The sequence below is a fragment of the Gymnodraco acuticeps genome, unplaced genomic scaffold (assembly GCF_902827175.1).
Source record: "Gymnodraco acuticeps unplaced genomic scaffold, fGymAcu1.1, whole genome shotgun sequence".
NCBI classification, from domain to species: Eukaryota; Metazoa; Chordata; class Actinopteri; order Perciformes; family Bathydraconidae; genus Gymnodraco; species Gymnodraco acuticeps.
The window spans coordinates 1,283,079-1,306,049 of record NW_022990966.1 but is presented as its reverse complement, the minus strand read 5'-3'; the positions used below and the strand labels follow the sequence as shown (position 1 = coordinate 1,306,049).

The following is a 22,971-nucleotide window of genomic DNA, read 5'->3' as shown; positions in this document are numbered from 1 at the left end:
AGCGCCTGCCAGTGTGTTCTTTAGGCGCACTCTTCGCAACCTTTACTGTTCCTCCCTCTTGTGAGTATCTGAGGAAGTTACATGCATGCTGGAGGACACTAAGGCTCTTTACAGTCTAACGTCCGATGGCCGAGCCCTGGCAGCCATGCAGGATGCGGCAAGAGTTGGCCTTGACCACACGCCGGCTGTTGAGCCTTCCATTACCTCCCTCATAGTTTCTCCTGACGAAGCTCTGAGGTCGGAGGCCAGGTGCCCTCGACTCCAATGTCGGGTTACTGATGACCTGCTCACTAAGGCTTACGATGCAGTGGCGCGCATGGGCCTATAGGCAATTCCCTCTCTCACCTCATGCTCTCCCTCTCAGCTTCCCCGCAGCAGGATGCTCTTAGCGCTTCCTCTACCAGCCTCAGTGACGCCTCATTACAGGCGTTCGCTCTGATGTCAAGAGAGCTTGGGCACCTGATGTCCACTCTCGTCCAGACTCGTCGCCAGGTTTGGCTGACACAGTCACCCTTATCAGAGACATGTAGGACTCTCCGTCCACCGGCTCACCCCGGTGCCCACCATGGGCCTCAGCGCCCCACGAGGGGGCTGGCCCGCTACGGTCCTGTTAACTCGCCCCCAAGGCAGCCTCGGTATCCGGTGCCTAACCGTCGCCCCCCCAGAGCCAGAGGCCGGGGGGCAAGGTACTGAGGGTCTGGGGCCGGCTGTTGGTTATCTCTCCCAGCAGCAGCTCAACTACCGGGTAGCTCAAGCTTCAGACCCCTGTGTGGTTTCCACCTAACCCAAGGGTACAAGCTTCAGATCCGACGCTGGCCCCCAGTCTTCAGCCGGGTCAAGATGACCACCATAAGCGACCTGGCAAAAGAAATCGCCCTAAACCAGGAGCTGTCAGTCCTCCTTGCCAAGGGTGCAATCGAGCCTGTGGACCCCATCTCACAGCCTTTTACCTTTCCATGTGCTGAGCACAGCGGACGTTCTTCGTACCGTGGCCAGGGGGGAATGGTTCACATCCGTCGACTTGAAGGACGCTTATTTTCATGTGCCTATTGTGCCTCATCACAGGCAGTTTCTTCGCTTTGCCTTCAGAGGCCGTCATTTCCAGTTGAGGGTGTTCCATTCGGACTCTCCCTCTCCTTAGACGACTGGTTAATCTTTTGCACCATCCCGGTTACAGACGATCCAGGACACGGCTCTCCTTCTCTCTCATGTCGCCCGGCTAGGCCTCATGGTGAACATGGAGAAGAGTTGTCTGAACCCCTCTCAGAGCTTAACCTTCATTGGGGTGGCTCTGGACACTGTCACTCAACCAGCGAAAGCAGTGTTCTCGCCCCCACTCCTGGTAGACGTGATGCTTTATTCTAGCAGCAGCCGACTGGATAGGCTGTCCTGCTGAAACTTCTTTTTTTTTCAGCTAGGTGAAGGCAGTGCTCTCGCTCCCGCTCCCTCTGCTGGTAACATGGGTGTAGTTACATCCCTTTTGTGTTCGGCGAGTAGGAGCGTTGCTCTACTCTTTCCGTTCAGCAGGTAGCTGGTGAAGGCTGTGTTCTCGCACCCCGCTCCCGCCTACGCTGCATCTGGCATTCGCTATTAACTCAACCAGTGAGCGCGGTGTTCTCGCCCCCGCTCCTGGTAGACGCACTGCTTCATTCTAGCCTAGGCCATCCTTATAGCAGGGGGAGTATTCAGACTTCCTCGTGACTCTGTTGGTATAGGTCATCCAGTGCTAAAGCACCACCTCTGGCGGTCAGTAAGGATGAAATAGAACGATAGTTACGTATGTAACTACGGTTCTATGAATACTGGATGGATGACCGCCAGAGTTTCTTGGTCACTCGGAATCTCGTGTTTCCGCGAGAAGATTCCATAGGACTGAACTCGTTGACAACACCGGAACTTATGCCTTCCGGGGTCATACGAGGTCACACGTGACTTTATTGATATAAATATTCGACCTACGCATGCGCGAGACGGAAGATATCCAGTGCTAAAGCACCGCCTCTGGCGGTCATCCAGTATTCATAGAACCGTAGTTACATACGTAACTATCGTTTTAATCGGAGCTTTAATTTGCTGCGCTTTGTTCACTGTGTGAGCAATTACCCCATTTTCTCAGTGTGTGTGCTTATTTTTAAAGTTCACACATACCCGTGTCCAGTATCTCATTACAGAGCAGCTCCATGCCAGGCTTCAGGCTCCCTTTTATCCCCCCTACCTCACCCCAATTACATGTTGTAAGTCTTCCTACAAACTAGGGCTGCTCAATTAATCGTATTTTAATCACGATTATGGCTTGTAACGATTACGAAAACAACGTAATCGAAATAAAACGATTACTTTTTTATTATTACTTTTTAATTAATTTTTTTAATTTTTTTTTATTGGTTTTTCAGTTGAGTTATACTTAAAGTTCAGGGTAATCAACTGTTAAAAACATACTGTTAAAAAAAATTCTCCAATAAATTCATGTTTTCAAAGTAAATGGATAATCGTTTTTAATAATCGTGATATCAATTATTGACCCAAATAATCGAGATTATGATTTTTGCCATAATCGAGCAGCCCTACTACAAACACATATCAATAAATGGAGGCTCAAGGGGAAGACTTGCTCTAACTGCTTGTAAGTCAATATTTAGTAGGAATAGTACAAATAGGAGTGGCTGAGGAGGCAGACATGTCATTTTGTTTAATCAGCGTGTGTGTGCCATGTTAAAGCAACCTGTGGTCAGACTGTTTTTATTCGGTAGTTCACACTACAACTGGAGCGTTGCACCTGAAGTTGTGTGGTTTTCTATGAATCAATATGCGTGTCTTTCATTTCACCTTGACTGCTCTCTTTGGTGTCTCCGCGACAATCGGAGGAAGGATCCCTTTGTAGAAACCGGAGATTCTGTAACAAGAGTAGACACATTTTTAAGTGTTATTATCATCATTCAATTATTATTATTGGATGCCGTTTCAATTTCCACCTTGCATTTTAATCAAAGAAGATGCTGTCAAGAGCTGAACAAATAATTGATTCATATTTTAAGTATTTTCTAAGAAATATGCCATAAAACCAATTTCTAATTTATGAAGATTTATGCTTTCCTTACTATATGTAATGATAAATTGAGTATCTCTTCTTATTGTACTGTTGGTCGCAAGCAGAACTCAATATTTTGTGATTGTGTGTGAAGTAGCAGGACAGAAGCCTTACAGAACCATACCCGTTGTTTTACATTTTGTTATCCCATTAACTACAAATGTATATTATCCTTTACATTACAGCTGAACATTTTGGAAAAAAAACCATGCTAGTGTTAGTTATGTTTCAGAACTTTTTTGAGCTTTCAGGTAATGTGCAGATTTTTCAAGTGAATCTACACAAACCTAATTAAAATGCAATGATAACATTGGTTACAGCAGTGCATTAAAGGGGAGTTCACCCTAATGAATATAATTATCTATGTGGAGAGTTGTCTGTTTATTGGGCATCCTGTGTGCATGACATGATACATCCTACCTTCTTATTATTTATATGTATATATTTATCACATTCAAAACTATGTCCATTCTGAATATGGACTGCGGGACATATACCGAGCTCAGAAAATGGAAACGGAAAGTATATTGCTGCTGCTTGGCAACATAAGTACCAACATATATTTAAAACCACAAACCCTGGCATACAAGTTCCCCTGGAATCCGCAGGAAATTATTTGAGTTTATTTCAGACCTTGATATACCCAATGTTTCAGAAGAGACTAGCCGTATAATTTTAGTCAATTTGATAGTTTGCCTATCCTCAATCATATGTCCTGCCATGATTTAAAGCGTACTTGGCGGCAGGAAAAATAATAAAATGATACACTGAGTCATGCATATATAGATATATGCCTACAGTTTACACTGTATTTTGAAAGCAATCCATTTTGTGGAGTATATTTACAGAGCAAATGTCCAGTCTGGTTAGGTTGTTGGTTTGATTTATTTTTCAATTCCTTAGTTTAAAACACAATAATGTGATTGGATATTTCTTAAATATACACACATGTCCTAATGGTGTTTCTCTAGAGTTAAACTATATAATTCATCTACAATTAATTAATCTAAAACCAAATATTTAAACCTATTTGTTCTATATCAAAGAGTATTTTATTTTGCTGTGTTAATCATTGGAAGAGTTATGGTTTCCCGTTCTCAAAAATGATGTATTTGATGAAAACATGAAAGAAGATAGTGTGTTTTCTGTTTTGCAAAGAAGGCACAAAGCATGTTTCGTATACATTCAGAAGTGCATGCATGTGCGTTTTCCCTGCTCTTCAATTTAGTGAAAACATGGGTTCAATAGTTCACTTTTTATAGCTTGTGAAGTTACAGGGCGAGGCAGATGATGTCAGACTAGTTGTCAATCAAATGATTTTATAAAGACAAATTATACAATAGATTAACATGTTTGATGAAAGCTTTTCCTAAACCCCACCTATCTATGACACAAGTGGGCAACAATAAAAGCTGTCGTGCCTAATTAGTCATTAGATGTTGTGATGATCAACCCAGACAACAGACTACTTCTCTCATTCCTAAATGTGGGATTGCCTCAAAGGGAAACAGGTCAAACTGGTCTAATCTTTTAACTTCTATACATGACTAACCAACCGACCAGTAGGAATATGTCATGAATATATTACACAATACACAATATAGGGTATACCTGACAAAATGAACATGAAACATTATAAAAACATAATGTCACTGCCAGTGCTGTTTTGAAGCATGTTTAACAGTGAGTTTTTGTCCATTTTGTTCCTACTGTGCTGCGAGAGCAAGGATTCTAACTACCACCTACAAACCTGTTGCTTTGTCAGAAATAAAACGTTTGAAGTCAGAAGCGGTCAGACGTAAAGACCTAAAAAAAGTATCCGTGTGCCAAAGCCATAGCTTATTAATATGTGCCATAGAGCTCAATTGTTGTTCAAAAACGATTAAAACGCACAAATGAGCCACTTGGTTATATGTACCTTAATTTCGATGAACACTTTAGTTTAGCAAATGTGTCTAATCCGCAGCAGAAATGATTCCACAACAAAGACTCCTGTTTAAACTTTGATTGCTAAAAATCATTGAGGAATTAGTTAAGCTTTGTTCTGTATTATAGACCTTCTGAATAGCTGATAAAAGATGCCTGAGTTAACTAGGAATGGGACAGACTATGAAGGAAGTCGTAAAGTATTGAGAGATTGGCAAAAAAGAGGTATTGACATTAACAAAAATAAAGAATATCACCAGCCTTATATTTTTAGTCATAACAATAAAGTTAAAAAAAGGATGGAAAAAAACACACATGTAACTTTCCAGATGGCTTCTGGCCAGATGCAGGATAGAGAGCGAAAGTAAAAGAGTTAATATTGATAGTGAACACAGCTCTGTGGACAAAGAGGACAACATGGCGTGAACGACTGTATCTTGTGAACAAGCGCCACCAGCTCTGTTGTGCCAACACAGACGATCTTGGTTGATTTGGCCCAAGTGTAAATATTTGTGCTGCCGGCTCAAATTTCAACCGAATCTACCCAGAGGAGAAGAACTGGTCTTTACACAGTGCACAGAATCCACAGCAGCGAGGCGGCTTTCCAGAAACAGCAGCACTTCAAATTATCAAAACACTTGTGATCGGGTGACAGAGCCAACCTCTTTCATCAACACCTGAATGTACACAAGTGCTACCGGCTCTTGGTAATAAAGCCATCATCATAATACTGGAGCAGGGAATTATGGACGGGCAAGACACTTCACCCCAAATTGCTCCTGTGGGGATTGTCCACAGTACTGAATGTATGTAAGTCGCTTTGGATAAAAGCGTCTAACAAAATGACATGTAATGTAATGGACAGCGAGAATCGCGCCTCGAGGCCAAAATGGAAACCTTGTATTGTATCAGTAAACAAGTTATTTCAGTCGGACGGAAGACCCTTCCCTCTGCTCTCTTTTTCTATGCAAATGGTGGCCACAGATTTCCCGGGTGTGGTCAGAATGGGGAACCGCCAGGTGATGAAGGAGGAGTGAAATTTGTTACAGAACAAATATGGCCTTTAGTGAGTGCCCATCATTTGAATCCTGATTTGATTTCCAATGTAAAATACACACTAAGTCCCCTTTTGGCTTTCCTAAACAAATGGCCTCCTGACACAGAGCGAGGGAAGGGGGGGGGGGGATGGATATGTGTGTCTAGGTGTGTGGTTGTACACACTTGTCTTTCATTTTCATAAACCTTTCCTTTTTTAACAGCCTCCATCCATCTGGAGAGGTGTGTAGCAGGAGTACACAGACACAATGGATTCAATTAACTGGCCAAACATATTCATCAAGCAAAACATATTGACTTCTGAGCCGTTTAAATGTGTAAACACATAAAGCGACATCATTTCCATCAGTAGACTTCTTCATGTTCACACCATTGTTGTTGGGAAATATGAGCTGCCCTGGGGAATGTTTTAACATGTCAACAACCGGCATGCTTCATCTGCAAATATTTTCACTTTCCCAGCGTCTAGTGTAACCTTGACGTTGTCACATAAATGGGACAATGAAGTACAATTAGCAGCAGCCAAGATTCACAAGGTAAAAGCACAAAGGACACATGTCACTATTCAATGCATTATAGAAATGTAAAATTAATATCATGGAGGTTAAAATAAGCATTAATCCTCATCTAATATGAGCTCAGAAAAGTAAGAAATAAATGTAATTAAGTTTCCTATATGGATACGGGAATTGGAGATTTATGATTTGAAGGCGCTTCTTTACTGCTATTAGGAATGAGAGATATAATCAGAATACTGTATGCTAATATCTCTCAATATTGTAATTTATTCCAATATAACAATTTTCTGATCATTAAAAAAACAACATGAGTGATTCTATTTTGTATGCTCCTATGAATGAAGAAACTTCAAAATTGAGAAGAGTATTTTCTCATTATACTAATAATTTAGTGCAAAACGAAAATACAAGAAATTGGAGAAACAAATACATTTAAAAAGGGCCAAGCCGTGTCACTTTAGATAAATGAGACATCAGATATAATGTGATAAATAACAGCTGATAACATTTCACAGGACAGGTGGCAGACATTAAGAGTCATAATAATTCACATATCTTGATCTGAATCAACTACATAAAATATAACTGCTCCACCCTGCGCTGTTGTTTTCAGGAACTCGTCATTGCTCCACTGAACGCTGGGCCTACGTGCTCTGCTGTAATGCATGGACCCTTTAAATATTCCTGTGGCCGTGCTTAGGGTCCAGACCCAGTCTCTGGATACCACACTGGTGAATAATGCTGGAGAATAGAGTCTTTTTGTTTCCCTCCAGACGGAAATAATTAACACATGCTTATGCTGCTGCACCCACATGCAAAAAAAGAAGCGTGGCCTGTAAGACGATACACCAACCAATTGGTGAGCATAGTTCACACTGTCACACACCTATGAGCACAGCTTCAGGATTGCATGCTATATTTCACAGATTTAATAATTATAACTTAATTTATATTTTGAGTTTTCAACTGAAATGATCCAAACTATTATAAAGGTTGCTTAATAACAAGTATAAAACAATCCAATACAAAAGTGAAATCCTCAGTTTTTGTGTCAAACATGGTGTCACATGCACATTTCCATGCCTTTCCTCCAGCTTAATCACAGAGCTCGAGCAGAGAGCTCAGGTTTCCTTCCTCATCACCTCAGAGAGAGAGTGAGGCCTGGAATTAGCCCAGTCGTGCCACGAGCTGACGGGAAGTGTTTATTTTTAATAATAATTCTACAACAGTGGGGTTTAATACTATTTATATAAACTATAACTAAGTGGTTTTGCCTGGAGGAAATCCACAATGGGCTACTGGGGAGTGATTACAGCTTCAGCAAAAATATACTTTCCGTGATAATTGTTCGACAAGAAAGTGGATCTTCTGTCTGTTGAGTCTCTGGCACATAGCTTTGTAAAGTGGGACTTCTGTCAAATAACTGTCATATTTGATGCTGTGTTATCTGACAAAAAATTGTTATTGTTAGAGAATGTACTGGAAATGACTCCCATATGACACGCCCAAAAAGCATGCTGGCACAAGGGCACTACATTTTACACTGTGAGACAGTGTGTGTGTGTGTGTGTGTGTGTGTGTGTGTGTGTGTGTGTGTGTGTGTGTGTGTGTGTGTGTGTGTGTGTGTGTGTGTGTGTGTGTGTGTGTGTGTGGGGGGGGCACAGCTCCCGTAGCAGGATAGCTGTGTCTGTTGAACTACAGCCAATGAAGGTTTTCCAACTGTCACTAGGCAGCCTCTCACCGTGCACTCACGCACACCTCGCAGCAGATCAACTTTATATCCGCTGTAAAGCTGTCGACTCGCCGTAAACAGAGCGAGTGGCAAACACTTTCTCCTTCACCTGCATTGTCTCACAGTCCTGTCACAGGAGCAGGAGCAGGAGGAGGGAGCATGGCGGGATAACTGTCTTTAGTTAGCTGGAAAAATTTGTACGGTTTTAAGCCAACAACAGCTGCTCTCTTCTCCGTTGTGAGACAAAAGGAGTGACGAGATGCGTTCACTGCTGCAGGATGTTGACGTGGGCCGTTGACAGACGAAACGGCTCTTCTAAAAACCAAACCTGTAACACTTTCAGCTGTGATGCCAGTAGAACATCTTGCCAAGTTCCCTGTAGTGGCATTTGAATAAAAGCATCTATCACAATATTTCACTACACATGTATTTCCTACCTAGAGCTTTTCCTCAGCAGATTATTTTGATGACACAAAGGATTATTCTACTTTATGTAGACCTACATTATCAACAAATACAGGTTAAACAGATGTATTAGTCCATTTATAAAAGGCTTATGCACATTTCTACATGATTGTTTGTGGTTTTGGACAAAGCTACAGCCACAGCTTGACCACTTAAAGTCCTTTTTTTACAGTATCACTAATTGTATTAAAAAAATTAGGCATGTGGATGAATTTGAATGAATTGCTGCATAGAGGTTACTATAGTATTTCAAATTGAAATATAAGATCAAACAAAGGGCACCTTAATCTAAGCCATCCGAGTGAAGACTGAGAAATGTCTGCTTTTCCACTCATCTAAATGAATGTCTGACATCATCGGTGCTCTAACGAAACATTATTTTGTTTGGAAGTTTGAAATAACTGATTTTCAATAACTTACCCCTCGTTGCGGAAGATGGTCCGGAAGCAATCAGTCAAATTCTTGTAGCTGTTTGGGTCGCTGTTTCCCCTTTGGATCTGGAACCTGCAATGATAACGTTCTCATTAACAGGGTATATGCAGGAATCCTGAAGTCAAATTGAATACCTTTTAAGACCTTTTTTAAGACCCTTTCCAAACATTTTAAGACCCGTCGCCACTTGGAGTTTTAACCGGTTACATTGGCGACACACTTTACCTCACATTTACTATATACAGTATTGATTGTCCTTCCTCCTTATCTTCCAACCATTTGGACGCAAACTTGCATTTCCCCATAACGATGTTGTTTAACAACCGGCGTAAACGGACCTTCGCGCTATCAAGCAGTGAGCGTGCGATGTCCTGTTCAGATGACGTCAAATCCAACGGGATGCCATAAATAAACTACACAGAATCACACTACACACCTACGCAATGATTACATTCAGGCACACTGTAGAATACAACCTCTTTGGACCATTTATATACTTATTGAAAACAAGCTACAACATTTAATAACTTGGAAAATGCCGTTTAATACTTTTTAATAGCCTTCATTTTCGTTAAATTGATTTATCAACTTTTAATACCTTTTAAGACCCCGCGGACCCCCTGATTAAAGCGTCCACACTGTAAATATTACAGCAGCTAGTAACTTTGTTCTCAATCTTTAAATGTTCTTTATCCTCCTTGTGAGTATAGTTTACATTGTGACACCCGTGTGTGAAATACACTCAGAACCAATCTGATCTCATCATAAATGAGCTAATTTCCCTGCTTATTTCCCCCTCTTCTCCCTTTCATCCCTGTTTTGCTAAGATGAGAGGCTCCTGCCACCAGGTCCCCCCAGCGCAGGGGAGAACTCAAACATTTATTTAACCCAACCGATCCAATTAGTCACCCAACTACCAACGACCAGGCCTTTTGCAGCAAGCTTTTCAGCTACTTACATGCTAGTAAGCCAATTGTAACAGCTCTTCAGTTACATGTAAATGTTTAATATGATGGGGCCAGTCGAAGGAATTTTTGTTGTATAGCAAACACGCTGGTACCCTTCTAATAAAGGCTGGTGAGATGTGTGTACATCTTTTACACGAGAGACCAGTTGGGGTTGAAAGAATGAGTATAAAATGCTACCTGTTAGAGATAAAGGGTTTCAGGTATTGAGACGATAAGAAGAGAGCTCATTATATACTGCCACATGGCCAAGACAAAACTCCAACAAATCATGTTAAACTCTGATCAGATCACAGAGAGCCAAATATTGGAGCAGTTAAAAAAACACAATAAACTAAAGAATAGTTCAAAAGATGATACAATTACTTGATACTTTTGAATAATTTCCCTGTGAAAGAAAAGGGCTCAGAGGGTAGAAACAGAAGCAGAATGAAGAGAGAAAGAGGTAACGGGACAAGAGAAAGATTCTTTCCTCATATGGCTTCAACTGCAAGGTCATTAGGTCAGCAGTAAGTCGTCCATGCGGGTGCCTGATGGGGCCATAAAGGGCCCCCAGGTTCCAGTGGAGGGGGAGTTTAGTGGGGTGAGCGGCCTTTCATATCGCTAACAGATTAACATCTTAGAGGGGTGTCCCTCAAATCCTATTTGGTGGATTCCCAAATAGCTTGTAACCCGTTCCTAAAAACCAGTTAAAACAGCATAATAAATAGATGTCTGACACCATATTAAAGAGAAGAAGAAAAAGAAGGACTTGAGGTATGAGGGGATGGTGGTATAAGGGGTACGGAGGGGGGGCAAAGACCTGGAAGATTTAAGACTACTGGGGCTTGTAAACATATTCAAATCAGGCTTAATGAAAGGCATATGATGCTGGGGTCAAGGATGGAAGGGACCCTGTCCACAGCCTTTCCCTGTCTCCTGTGCTCTGCCTGCTCGACCCGGACCAGTCCTGAGAGAGTGGAGTTGGCAGGGCCGTGGTCCAGTTCCAACCCCCTGACTCCCCTCTGTGACCCGGGGTCACCTCATTTCCTCATGGCCCTCTGCTACCCTGCCATAAAAGCCAAGGACCAAACAGCAAGGCCAGGGGAGAGGGAGATAATAGGGAGGACCAGAAGAACTAGTGGCAACAGGGGTACTGACAGGCCCCTGGCTAGGAAGCTGCTCTCCACAGCAACCAACAGTGGAAAAACAAGACTCAAGACTTCAGTCAGTCCTGGTTGAATCTTCTGATTTAGAGGATTTGTGCAGACAAAAAAGCTCTAGTTTCTGTTAACAAGGCCTCTGTGAATAAGAAGATATACTGGTTGGCTGAAAAAGAGCACAAAGTAGCCTCCATGGCTCTGGCAGAGTCACTCGGCCTTGGAGTCAGCCATGCGAATCGTAAACTCAGCAGACAGAAGATGCAAAGAAAATCCCGGGGCTTCTGTAAAACACATCGCTGGGAGCATCTCCTTCAATCATCAGCGAAAACTAGTGGCAATACAGTATACTCAAGAGGTGATGAGATCTGTGAGTTCATCAAGAGTTCCCTTTCCTTTCCTACTCTCCTTGTGTTTGTGCTTTACAGGCCCAGAGCTGCACAGGTGAGGGTGAAGGCGAGGGCAGGTTGGTGCTTCTGTGAACTAGAGAAGCACGCTGGGGGAAATAATCCAGAAGACCTCGCCCACCTGACCTCGACTGCCTATAAAAGTACAAATGCTAGGCCTCCACAAAGAAGTCAAAAAGGTAAATGAGGGCGGAGTACGACGCCTGAGCCCCATTCTTTGTATTTTTATGGACAGGAGCGCGGCGTTTGAGGGTCTTACAAAGCCGTGTCCGCTCCCAGACCCCGTGGTAATGGGCTCGAACCGGGCACCAACAAGACGGGCTGTCACCTCACAGAGGACGAGATGTTGAGGTGAGGCTCATTAATGCTGATGTTAAAAAAAAAGAAACCGCCTATGGGAAAGAGGTAGGTGGGTTTGATCAAAAGGCAGAGGCTTGATGGGTTTACTTTAAAAATAAAAAATAAAAAAGGGGCAGGCTAGGCTTTTTAGGAGATCTCTTAAAAACAAAATAGGCCCTATTAAATAAAGGGTATACCTCAGTGGCACTTTTTGATGACTCAAAATGTAGAGTCTAATAAGGCTGACATGAAATCATCATATTTATCGACATAAATTAACACTCCATACAAAGAAGTAATGACCTAAACTGCGACAGGTAGTTAACTTCAATTATATCAATTATATAGTAATATTTGAAATTGTACCATTTTCACCAAGTACAAACAGTTTAAACATGTGAAAGTGATGTGCGATGTTGTGTGTTTGGATTGATTGCTACAGTGAGAGCTTCGTTCTGCTCATGCCTCCTTTAAGGAATGCCAAGTGCTTTGTCAAAAGAGAAAAGAGACAAAACATATGATTGAAGAAAAAAAAAGAAAAGTGAATCGCAAAAGGGGAAAGGATAAAGGTTCAGCAATTTCTCATGTGAGATCTGAAGTGCAGGAGACAATCCAGAAGGCAACATAAAGGGGAAATCTATTTTTAACTGCCAGACAATTAATTTTAATGAGCGGGATCATAAAGATGGTGGAACTCCATTGCATTGGTACATGAGGTTAAGGGCACTTTACCGACCTAAATGGACCAACATGGCAAATGCTGCCACTCGTGACTTTAGTCATCAAACCTTTTTTCAGCGTAAAAGAGTGTAACCAAGAATAGATAATGGTTCCAAAATCTGCTTGTTATGAAAGCTTGATGTCTTAGAACTGAGACTTACTGACAGATTGAATCAATGATAAAAGGGAAACGTTTTTGAGCATGGCAGGAGGAGGCCAATAAAGCCAGAACTTTGTAGGTAGGAAAATAAAGTTCAGGGAAGAGGGATACAAGATGGGAGCAGAGGGGAAGTGATAAACTTTCGGTGCTTGTGACACGACAGGCTGCCAGAGCTTGATCTGAAGTCAGGTTGGGTTTCACCAGCACCACAATCCTACCAGACCTGGGATAGCCCGGGTGGTGGAGTAGGTTTGGGCATGGATAAAGGGGGAAAAAGGTTCCTCTGGCTGTGAAGATTGCTACAACGTCCCTCCGCTTTTTTGATTATTTTTCACTCCGATAAAACTGACTTCTCTGATTCCCTATGGTTATGCTGAGAACAGTTTGCCGGGCCAGATGTCTGCTCATATACTGTGACCTGTGTGACCTGAGATCAGGCTGTGTTAGCGTGAAAGAGCTGCATAAAACAGCACGAGGACGGGCCAGACTGAGGCTCAGATGTTTTCAGCATTATAAACTTATGGTCGACAGACAGATCACCCTATGATGTTGAAGAGGACTGTAGCAAAAATAGAAAGCTGCTAATGTGGTGAAGCAGATAGGTGGAAAAAGCGATTGGTCTTACTGACATTTCCAGTAAGTGGTTGTATAACAGAAAGGATTTCTTGGGTGTTTTAAATGGGGGTCTTTTAACCTCTGCCAAATGCTGTTAACTGAAATGATGGTGCTAATGTTCGAGCAATCATTTTAATGATAGAATGCATATATAACATATATCATAACAGTTCAACAGAGTGCTCCTAGTATTATTCATAGACCTTTTCGTTAACAGGAGCGGAGCTAGATTGATTCACAAGTTCAATGTAGGGGAAAGATGGAAAAAAACAGAAGCCATGACGGATGACGGCAGGCTAGACATGCTGGGTCAGGACTACCCGGGGACAGACTGGCCCAGCGGCAGTAACCTCCACTTTGATGTGAGGAGAGGCTGCAGGGTTTTGGAGACTCTGGCTATAACACAGTGCGCTCCAGACAGAAGACAACTGTCCCACATGGTATCAGAGAGAAACCTGAGAGTCACTAATAGTCCCCCGCATTATCTTGCCTTATAGTCCGTCTCAACAGGCCAAGACACAGTGCTCTGCTGTGGGCGCCAACAAGCATCCCACAGACTTTAAAAACAAGTGAGAATGAGGTGATTTCACAAGCCTGTTATATTCCTTAGTCTAGGTCAGTGGTTCTCAAACTGTTTCTGTCATTCCCCACTTTGAACAGGTGGGGCTTGAAAAGCCCCACCTGTTCCTCATCCCTCCAATAAAATGGTAGGCCAAGCTTAACATTGTCAAATGTATCGTTCTACAAGAGGGGTCTCCAAGCTTTTTTTTAGGGTGAGAGCTACTTTCAAAAAAGAAAACAAGTCGTGAGCTACTTTTACTCCTCTGTTTTTTGCAATGTATATATTTAGCACATTTTAACATTATTATATGCTTACCTTTAACCTTTGGGTCTGTGGGACCTGTTTTCAGCGTTTACTAAAATAAAATGTATGCAATTTAATTATTTTAAACTGCTTTATTTGGGGGTGGACCTCACATCCTCTAGGGGGGTCCGGGGGCATGCACCCCCGGAAGATTTTTTTTTAAATGTTGAAGTGAAATGCATCAATCTGGTGCACTTTGAGCACAACATGAATTTATGGACACAGCTCTCAACACTCAGATGAAAGGGAGCTGTATACTTTTCAATAATCCAAACATCTTTAGAATATGATCACAACCAATAACAAATCATTTAAACTTGTTTATTCTTATTTTATGTTAGTTAGCATTCTTTCTTTTTATTTATGCATATTTTACTAATCACTCCCCTTTTAAAAAATGTTTTTACCGTTTACTGTTTTTACTTTTTACACATTAGCCGCATTCACACCGCAGGACTTTCCCTGGTACTTTGGTTCTTTAGTTCCGTTAGTACCAATAATGTCGCGTTCACACCGCCGGGACTACTCAGTGCCGGGAACTCTTTTGGCCATTTTCAGTCGCTGCTAGAGAGGTGGTACGAACCTGGTGATAAAAGAGTGCCTATTTCTATTCTATTTCTATTGGCTGGGCGAATTGCAAACCACGCCCCGTTAGATTCTGATTTTTTTTTGTTAGGCAGCCATTTTTTTCCTCGCTACAAAACCACATCCACACCTGAGCGAGTAGTTTTTTTGTACTTTAAAGCAGTTATGACCACACGTACTACAACACCGGAGCGGTGGAATGATGAGGAAGTGTCGGCGCTTCTGGCAATTTACTCCGAGGACGGGATGCAGCAGCTTCTACAGAAAGCAGTTCCCAATACCAAATGTTTTGAGCGATGTTCGCAAAAGCTACTTGAGCTGGGAATCGTGCACAGTGCACACGGATGCCGGGTAAAAATAAAGAAACTCAGGCAGGACTATACAAAAATTAAAGACCACAATAATAAGAGTGGTAACGATTTTCTATTGTTATTATATATATATATATTGCCACTGTTTTTTAATACTGACACCTAACTTGCACTAAGGTGTGTCTGCTGCTATATATATTGCCACTGTTACATTGTTTTGAAACTACTTACACTTTATTTTACATTTCACACTTTTATTTAACTTCAATTTACATGCATACGACACACCTGGAACAGCGTGATGCCGTTATTGTTATGTCTTGACTGTGCAATAAAACAAACAAACTGGCGAAGCTTTATTTATTGTGTCCCACCCCAAATTTGCAGAATAGAAGAATGTGAGAGCAGACAGGTGTCGGTGGTTGAATTTATCTACAATGTTGCAACCTTGTGCAACAATGGCAGGGGCAGAAACACAAGTCTTACACACATAAACACAAGTCATTTATCATGTCATTTGTTTTAGATAAATAAGGGAAAAACACCAAACAAGGGTTAATGTCCTTTTCCAAAATCAGCCTGAGGGGGTAATATATAATAAATACATAAAGATAAAGTCCATTGTTATAATGGGGTATTTTATTTGTAAATTACCCTTATGAACTCCATCATGTCTGAGGTCGGAAAGTAAACAAACGCCTCATACAGCGGGTGGGCTTTATACCCCCTCCTCCGTGTAGTTCTTCTTCTCTCGGTTTTTTTTTTGTACTCGCCGTGAAGTGGTTTTGCGGCTTGCCAGTAAACCCAGAGAAGAAGAAGACGAAGTGACGTCAGCGTAATCTTGCCTCAGGGAAAATACTGCGGTGTGAATGCGATTGGCACTAGCCCCCTGGTGGATTCAGTGCCGTGGTACTTTAGTGCCGGCACTAAAGTACGGCAAGTCCTGCGGTGTGAAAGCGGCTATAGGAATGATTTCTTACTTTATGTTTTACATCTATATTAAATAGATAAAGGTGTGCTCTCCTTAGCTCTCTCGCTTTCACTTTCACAGCGCCGCTGAGCCGGTACCGCATCCGCCTCCGCAAACACCAGGCGGGTCCGGCGCAGCGGCGCTGTGAAAGTCCACCGCCGTTGCGAGTCTCCGGCTGTAACAGTCCACTACCGCCCACGAGGACCCAGGTTCGATTCTGGCCTGAGGTCCAAAAATGTAAAAATAATATTAATTAAAACATTTTTATTAAAAAATCTCCCGTACATCGCGTCCGTTTGCAACCCACCTATCACATCCCTGCGCCCCACCAGTGGGGCGCGCCCCACACTTTGAGAAACGCTGGTCTAGGTTAATATGTTTTACTTGATGTGTTACGGTGTGTCCACACAGCAGCTTTGACCAAATCTTGAAAATCCTGGAGCTGGGCGTGTCTGACAGCTTGGGGATTTCGCGACCAACAACCAATCACATGAATATCACATGAATATCCCGCCCCCGACATACAAAGCAAACAAACCCGGTTCTTCTACACTATTGTCAAATAGGAAGGCTATGATGAACATTTATTTTTTTAACATTTTGAACATTTATGAGATTAATGTTTATGGTGCTATTTTATGCTACATTCCATGCTGGCTAATGATACTGTCTATGCTTGCTAGCAACGAAGTAAACTAGCAACGAAGTAAACTGGATATAAAATCCCCAAACAAGCGAAAACCTACCAGTTTCACCCACTGCCTCTGCCACCTCCCTCCATGCCTGGTTCCTCCGGTTTGTATCCCGGTAAGTAAATAGGGACTGGTCATAAAGAACCGGGTGATTTGCTACCGCAATAACTAACTTCTCCTCCATTTTTGTTAGGAATATAGAATGAACTGCGGTCTGGTTCTCCCAGCTTGCACGCGGTTTGATTGGCTAGCGCTTGAACTGTCAGATTTGCATAAACGGATCTGATTGGCTGTCGCTTCCAGCTCAGCCTCAAAAGTTGAACATTGTTCAACTTTGGAATCCTGAACATCCTGGAAATCCTGGAAATCTTCGCCTCGCCCCCCCCCCCCCCCCCCCACAATGCAGTTCGGCGACAAGCGAGGGAAAGTGACGTCATCCCCATTCAAAGTCAATGGGCGGAGACGCGCTGGAAGCGGTGGACAAATCGCCAAAAGCTGCTGTGTGTACGGGCCGTTATGGTGATCATTCTAAAGACTGAAGCCATCAAAGAGACGGACGTGTGTTGCAAACTAGAATTTGCTATAAAAATACTTGCATTGGATAGCTTTTTTCAAGCCGTAAAGGTATATTGTATTGGTCCCTACCTAGTAACAACAATGATTACAATTATTTAAAAAAAAAACGTTTTGCAAAGGCAGACTGATAAGCGGAATGTGCAAGAAACCATCTACTACTACTACTGTTATCTTTCTCCCCATCTTCTTTCTCCATTTACCTTCTCTTTTATCAATTATCTGACATAAACATCTTTCTTGTACAAGTACTACTCTGTCCTCAACTGGCATTACCGAGAAGGAACTGAAGGCTAGTTCAGACACTTTTAATGGATGCCAACCAGACCCTGCACCTTAGATCAAATAGTTAAGTGCAGCATGAGTGACAGGAAGTATTATGGATCCAGTCAGCGATGCAGATTTGGAACATTTGATAAGTAGCAACCATACAAACATTTATAAACAAGCTTGAGATGCATAACTATAGGATCTAGGACTTGGAGGCAAAGATTGGGCGATTATGGAAGACGTGTAAGGCCTGCTGTAATGTTCTTGCCCTTTTCTTTGCAATTCTGTGCATGCCAGCAAACCCCTGCAATTACATAAGTAATTGAGGCTGGCCCACAGACCTGGCACACGCCTCTCAACATTTTAAATGGCATGATCTGCAGCCGTGACAGATGTGTCTTAGTTGAGGATTTGCTGTGGTATCCTGGAGCCAATCACTTTCGTTTCCACCTTCTTCAAAAAACATACACGCAAACAATGTTTTTTTGAAAACGCAAAGAATGAGGAAGTTAATAACAGAAATAATAGAAACATAAAGCAGTTTTCGGGCTCCGGGGGGTGCGTAGTAATCAGCAGCGAACCGCTTCAACACGTGTATTTCGGTTTTATTCACGGCATGTTATTATTTGTTATTCTACAGTATTGTTGTTTTATAGTTATTTGTTAATGTATACAACCCAATTTGTGTTCTTTGAAATTGAAAAGGATATTGCATTGTGTTATTTATAGGGCTGTCAGTCGATTAAAATATTTAATCGCGATTAATCGCATGATTGTCCATAGTTAATTGCGATTAATCGCACATTTTTTATCTGTTCTAAATGCACCTTAGAGGAATATTTTTCAAGTTTTTAATACTCTTATCAACATGAGTGGACAAATATGCTTTATGCTAATGTTTATTATCATTTGAACAATGACAAATATTCTCATGAATATTAAACACAACAACCTCTGAACATTACAAATATTCGCCTCAATTCAACCTGGAACCTCTCTCATTCAATAATACAATACAAATGGTGTGTGTGTGTGTGTGTGTGTGTGTGTGTGTGTGTGTGTGTGTGTGTGTGTGTGTGTGTGTGTGTGTGTGTGTGTGTGTGTGTGTGTGTGTGTGTGTGTGTGTGTGTGTGTGTGTGTGTGTGTGTGTGTGTGTGTGTGATGGATCGTTGGAGCTATGTGCAACTCAAGGCATATGCTCGAACGGGAGCTGCCTGGACGCTGCAATCATGTTGCGCACATTATCCGTGCTGAGTGTGCTGACTTTTCGTACAATGTCCCACTGTCTGGCTTCCTGCATAAAGTCAAGTGCTCGGCGCAGTTGTGGCGAAATGTCGCTCCTGTTTTCATTTAAACAGCTCCATATCCGTTAGCGCAGCTAGCTAGCACCAGATGCTAACAACAACAATGCACGTAAGGTCTCTCTCTCGCTCGCTCGGGCCACAGATGGCCAGTCGGTGCCTGCCGGTGAGCGTGGAAGTGTGGTCTGCCACAAGCGGGCGGCAGGAGCGGGGCTGTCAGCATCAGCTTGTAGATGGTATTTTAAACTAGATGCGCTCTGAAACTACGGGGCGGCCGAGGAAAAAAAATACACATGCGTTAATCGCGTTAAAATAATTAGTGGCGTTAATTATTTTTTTTGCGTTAACGCGTTATTAACGCGTTAACTTGACAGCCCTAGTTATTTACTTTCGTTGCAGTTGTAGCCTATATGTGTAATTTGGCTTGGCTTCCTATTTTTTATGGACATGCTTTTATTTTGAAGGAGAGTTAGCGCTGTTGACAGGAAGTTGTTGTTGCTATGGAAACAACGTGACGGAGATTAACGGAGAAAAGTTATATCTACATATACATACGGAGAAAGTGAACGATAACGTTTATGGTTAAGTATTAGCACCCCCTGAAGAGGCACAAGCTCTTACGTTGATATTGGAGATTTCAATAAATACGAATAACGAAATTGAAACCCGAATAGTACTCCAACGAACAAATATTCGGATATTCGGGTAAAACCCAAGTAGCCATTGGGAACGTTATAACATAAGACATGCAATTCTGCTTTTCCCACCATACTCAGAAGCCGCTATGTGTGCTGTAGAGAAATTGCGAATCCCAAAAGGACGAGAGCAACTTTTGTGAATATGTATAAATTGACGATTTGGCGCATGGATGCACCAAATGAAGTGCCTGTTAAACACTTTAAGATCAGGACAGTTGCATCGACAAAAGGGAACTAGATTGTGGCTGTTCCTCAGGCAACAGGTGCCAAACGGCAAAGCAAGAAATTATTGCGTTCCATTGGGCACCAAGTTGTTTTGAAATGCCAAGCGATGGTCATCTACTGTTTAAGTAGTGCCACAGCGACATCAATTTTCTTCTAGTTTTACGATGTCTTGATGAGTGACTCAAAAGTGGAAAAGCTGCTTGCAAGAAGGTAATGAAGGGGTGATATAGAAGGGACATACAGACATGCATGTGTGAGTTTTGAGAGTCAAAAATAAAAGAGATGGGGCAGCAGGAGGGCAGCACTGTGGTTGCAGCACAGTCAGGGTCTAGTGAAATCAAAGCACACAATGCTTTCACTCTGTAATTAGTGTGCTGGAATGTGAAGCCCTACACTGATAATGATTACAGGTGCTCCGGTACGAGACACACACACACACACACACACACACACACACACACACACACACACACACACACACACACACACACACACACACACACACACACACACACACACACACACACACACACACACACACACACACACACACACACACACACACACACACACACACACACACACACACACACACACACACACACACACACACACACACACACACCGACATGCACATCTGCTCTTTATGTGCACATCTATCTACTGTATAGCTGAAATCTCCCATTTAGTCATCCGTTTGTGACCATAGTTACATCATCTGCAGCAACATCTGTCACAACATTAAAAGTAATGGGTCATGTTTTAAAGGTTTATTCATAATGCTATCATTATATAGTCGACATTAAAAGTTGAACAGAAATGACAATATAGTCATTGCATCATATAGTAAGGGGACCACCGGGGCGCCCCGACATTTAGTTCCCAAAATTCACTTAATTCAAGAAATACAAATTGCCAAAGTAAACAAAAAAGGACGATTCAATTGCAAGAGTGTGATAGGATATAGATTTCAGCACGATTGTAAGACGTACTTAATTCACACACACCACTACGCTGTGTCTAGCTGCACAGAGGGCACAATGCTTCCTGAATTGCAGCTAAATCACTCTGTGAAGAATCAATCAATATGAATTGAAGTAGGCATACTTGGGCAGGTAGACAAGTCTATACATCTATTGGTTTCATCTTGCATATCACCACTTTTACATTTTATATTTATTTGACAAATAATTTGGGTGAGAAGAAGAGTGACAGAAGAGTATGACTGGAATGCCAAGGCATGCTTTTTCATCCTGCCAAATATGCTGCTCTGCTGCACTCATGGCATGCTCTCTACCTTTGGCACCAGAAACGCTCTTGCTCTTGCGCTGAAGCGATGCTCAGGCTGAGCTGGGTTCATCCTGCACACACGCCGCTTGTGTTTTTGGCTTAACACAGTGAGTAAAGTCCTGGCCTGCAGCCTCACAGCGCCGGAGGAATTAGGACCCGGCTTGACGACCGCTGACCCGCCTGCTCCTTTACAAGGCAAGATCAGCTATCAGGCTGCTGCTGCTTTGTGCCCTGCTGTTTGAGGGTTGTGTCAGGGATTCCTCCATAAGTGCACTGGGGTTCACCAAGCAGCTGGGGGCAAACAGAGGTGGGAGGTTGGAGGGAGGGGGGCCTTTGGGGCATCCTCAGTGCTGTCACACGTTCCCCAAAAAGACTGGACGTCATCTGTCAAAGCCCTCATCAAAGATCACTTCCAAGCCCCTCAAGTGAACCACACTTTCATGCGTGCTGGGACCAAATGGAGGTAGTGTTGCCATGGATACTGTGTGAGCAAGCGCCAGTACCAGGTTTTTCTAATCAGGCTTGTACCAGGCTAGTGGCAGGCTTAGTGGTTTGCAGTGACTCTGACCGACATGTCATACATGACAATTCCCAGAATTGTATAATTCAATACAAATCTAAAAATGAACAACAGGGATTTAAAACAAACCATTACACAACCAATCAAACTACAACTTCAGAAGGAAAGAGGGAAGTTTAAACAATGCACTCAACATGATGTTGATGACTTTGTTATAATGTGTTTTGTATTAGCTAAACTATTATCTGACTTGACATCAGCCAAACTGAGATGGTTGCTGAAAAGCTCAAACATGTATTTTAAACAGCATAAACAGTTAATTTCCAGTGGGGGGAGTTAAACAATAAGCGTCTAGGAAAGTGGATATCTGAGAGAGAGAGAGAGAGAGTGGAAAGACGAGGGGCGAGTGAAAAGGAGGAACCTGCATGGGGAAGCGTGAAAAATAAAGAAATTGTGTGTGTGCAGAGAAGAAGTCCAGTCCAGAGTTTCTGCACAAAATCAATTTTTGGGGAAAACACGAGATCATGTGCACTACGAAGAAGCTGCAGGGAGTTCATGATGACAGGAGAAGTCGCTCAGGGAGACACAAACACGAGGAAGGCGTGGTTTCAGTCATTGAGCGGAAGTCAAAGGGCTGATGTGAAGCTGCTCTAAGATGAGCGTGAGTGTGTCTGCGCGTGCATGTGTATAAGGGTGGAGCTCCATGTAACAGGATCTCGACATGAAGGGAAATGCAGGCTCAGTGCAGCTCTCTAATGAGAGGGAGAACCTGATCAGAGTCAGATGGGGTGCCCCGAGCGCACGGCCCCCTGCAGAAAGTGCCGCCCGACACCCTTTGTTACCTCCAAGTGAGCTGAGACCAGCCCATGAACCATGTAACTAGGTGGTTTCCAGGTTAATGAAAAGCTGTAACTCCGGTCCCACTGTCTCTCTCTGCTAAACCAACGACCGCCATCCCTCCCTCCCTCCCCACACTGCATCGCACCCTCCATCCTCAGCCCCACATTCCTGCCCCGACCCATGGGGGAGGGAGGGGAGGGTCAGGGTCAGGGGCAATTAACGGTTTACTTTGTGTGAAGTATGCTACATTTACATTTCGGCCTGATTAT

The 22,971-nt window shown here is 42.7% G+C and overlaps 1 protein-coding gene across 1 annotated transcript in view; it reads right to left on the bottom strand.

Annotated features, from left to right (window-relative positions):
* The window catches only part of slc25a21 (solute carrier family 25 member 21), a 95,252-nt gene that overhangs the window by 8,330 nt on the left and 63,951 nt on the right, over window positions 1-22,971 (bottom strand). The window contains exons 4-5 of the mRNA XM_034235479.1: window positions 9,206-9,289; window positions 2,827-2,893 (exon numbers count right to left, since the gene is read on the bottom strand). Of these exons, the coding sequence (XP_034091370.1) occupies window positions 2,827-2,893; window positions 9,206-9,289 (151 nt within the window). The remainder of the gene's footprint in view (window positions 1-2,826; window positions 2,894-9,205; window positions 9,290-22,971) is intronic.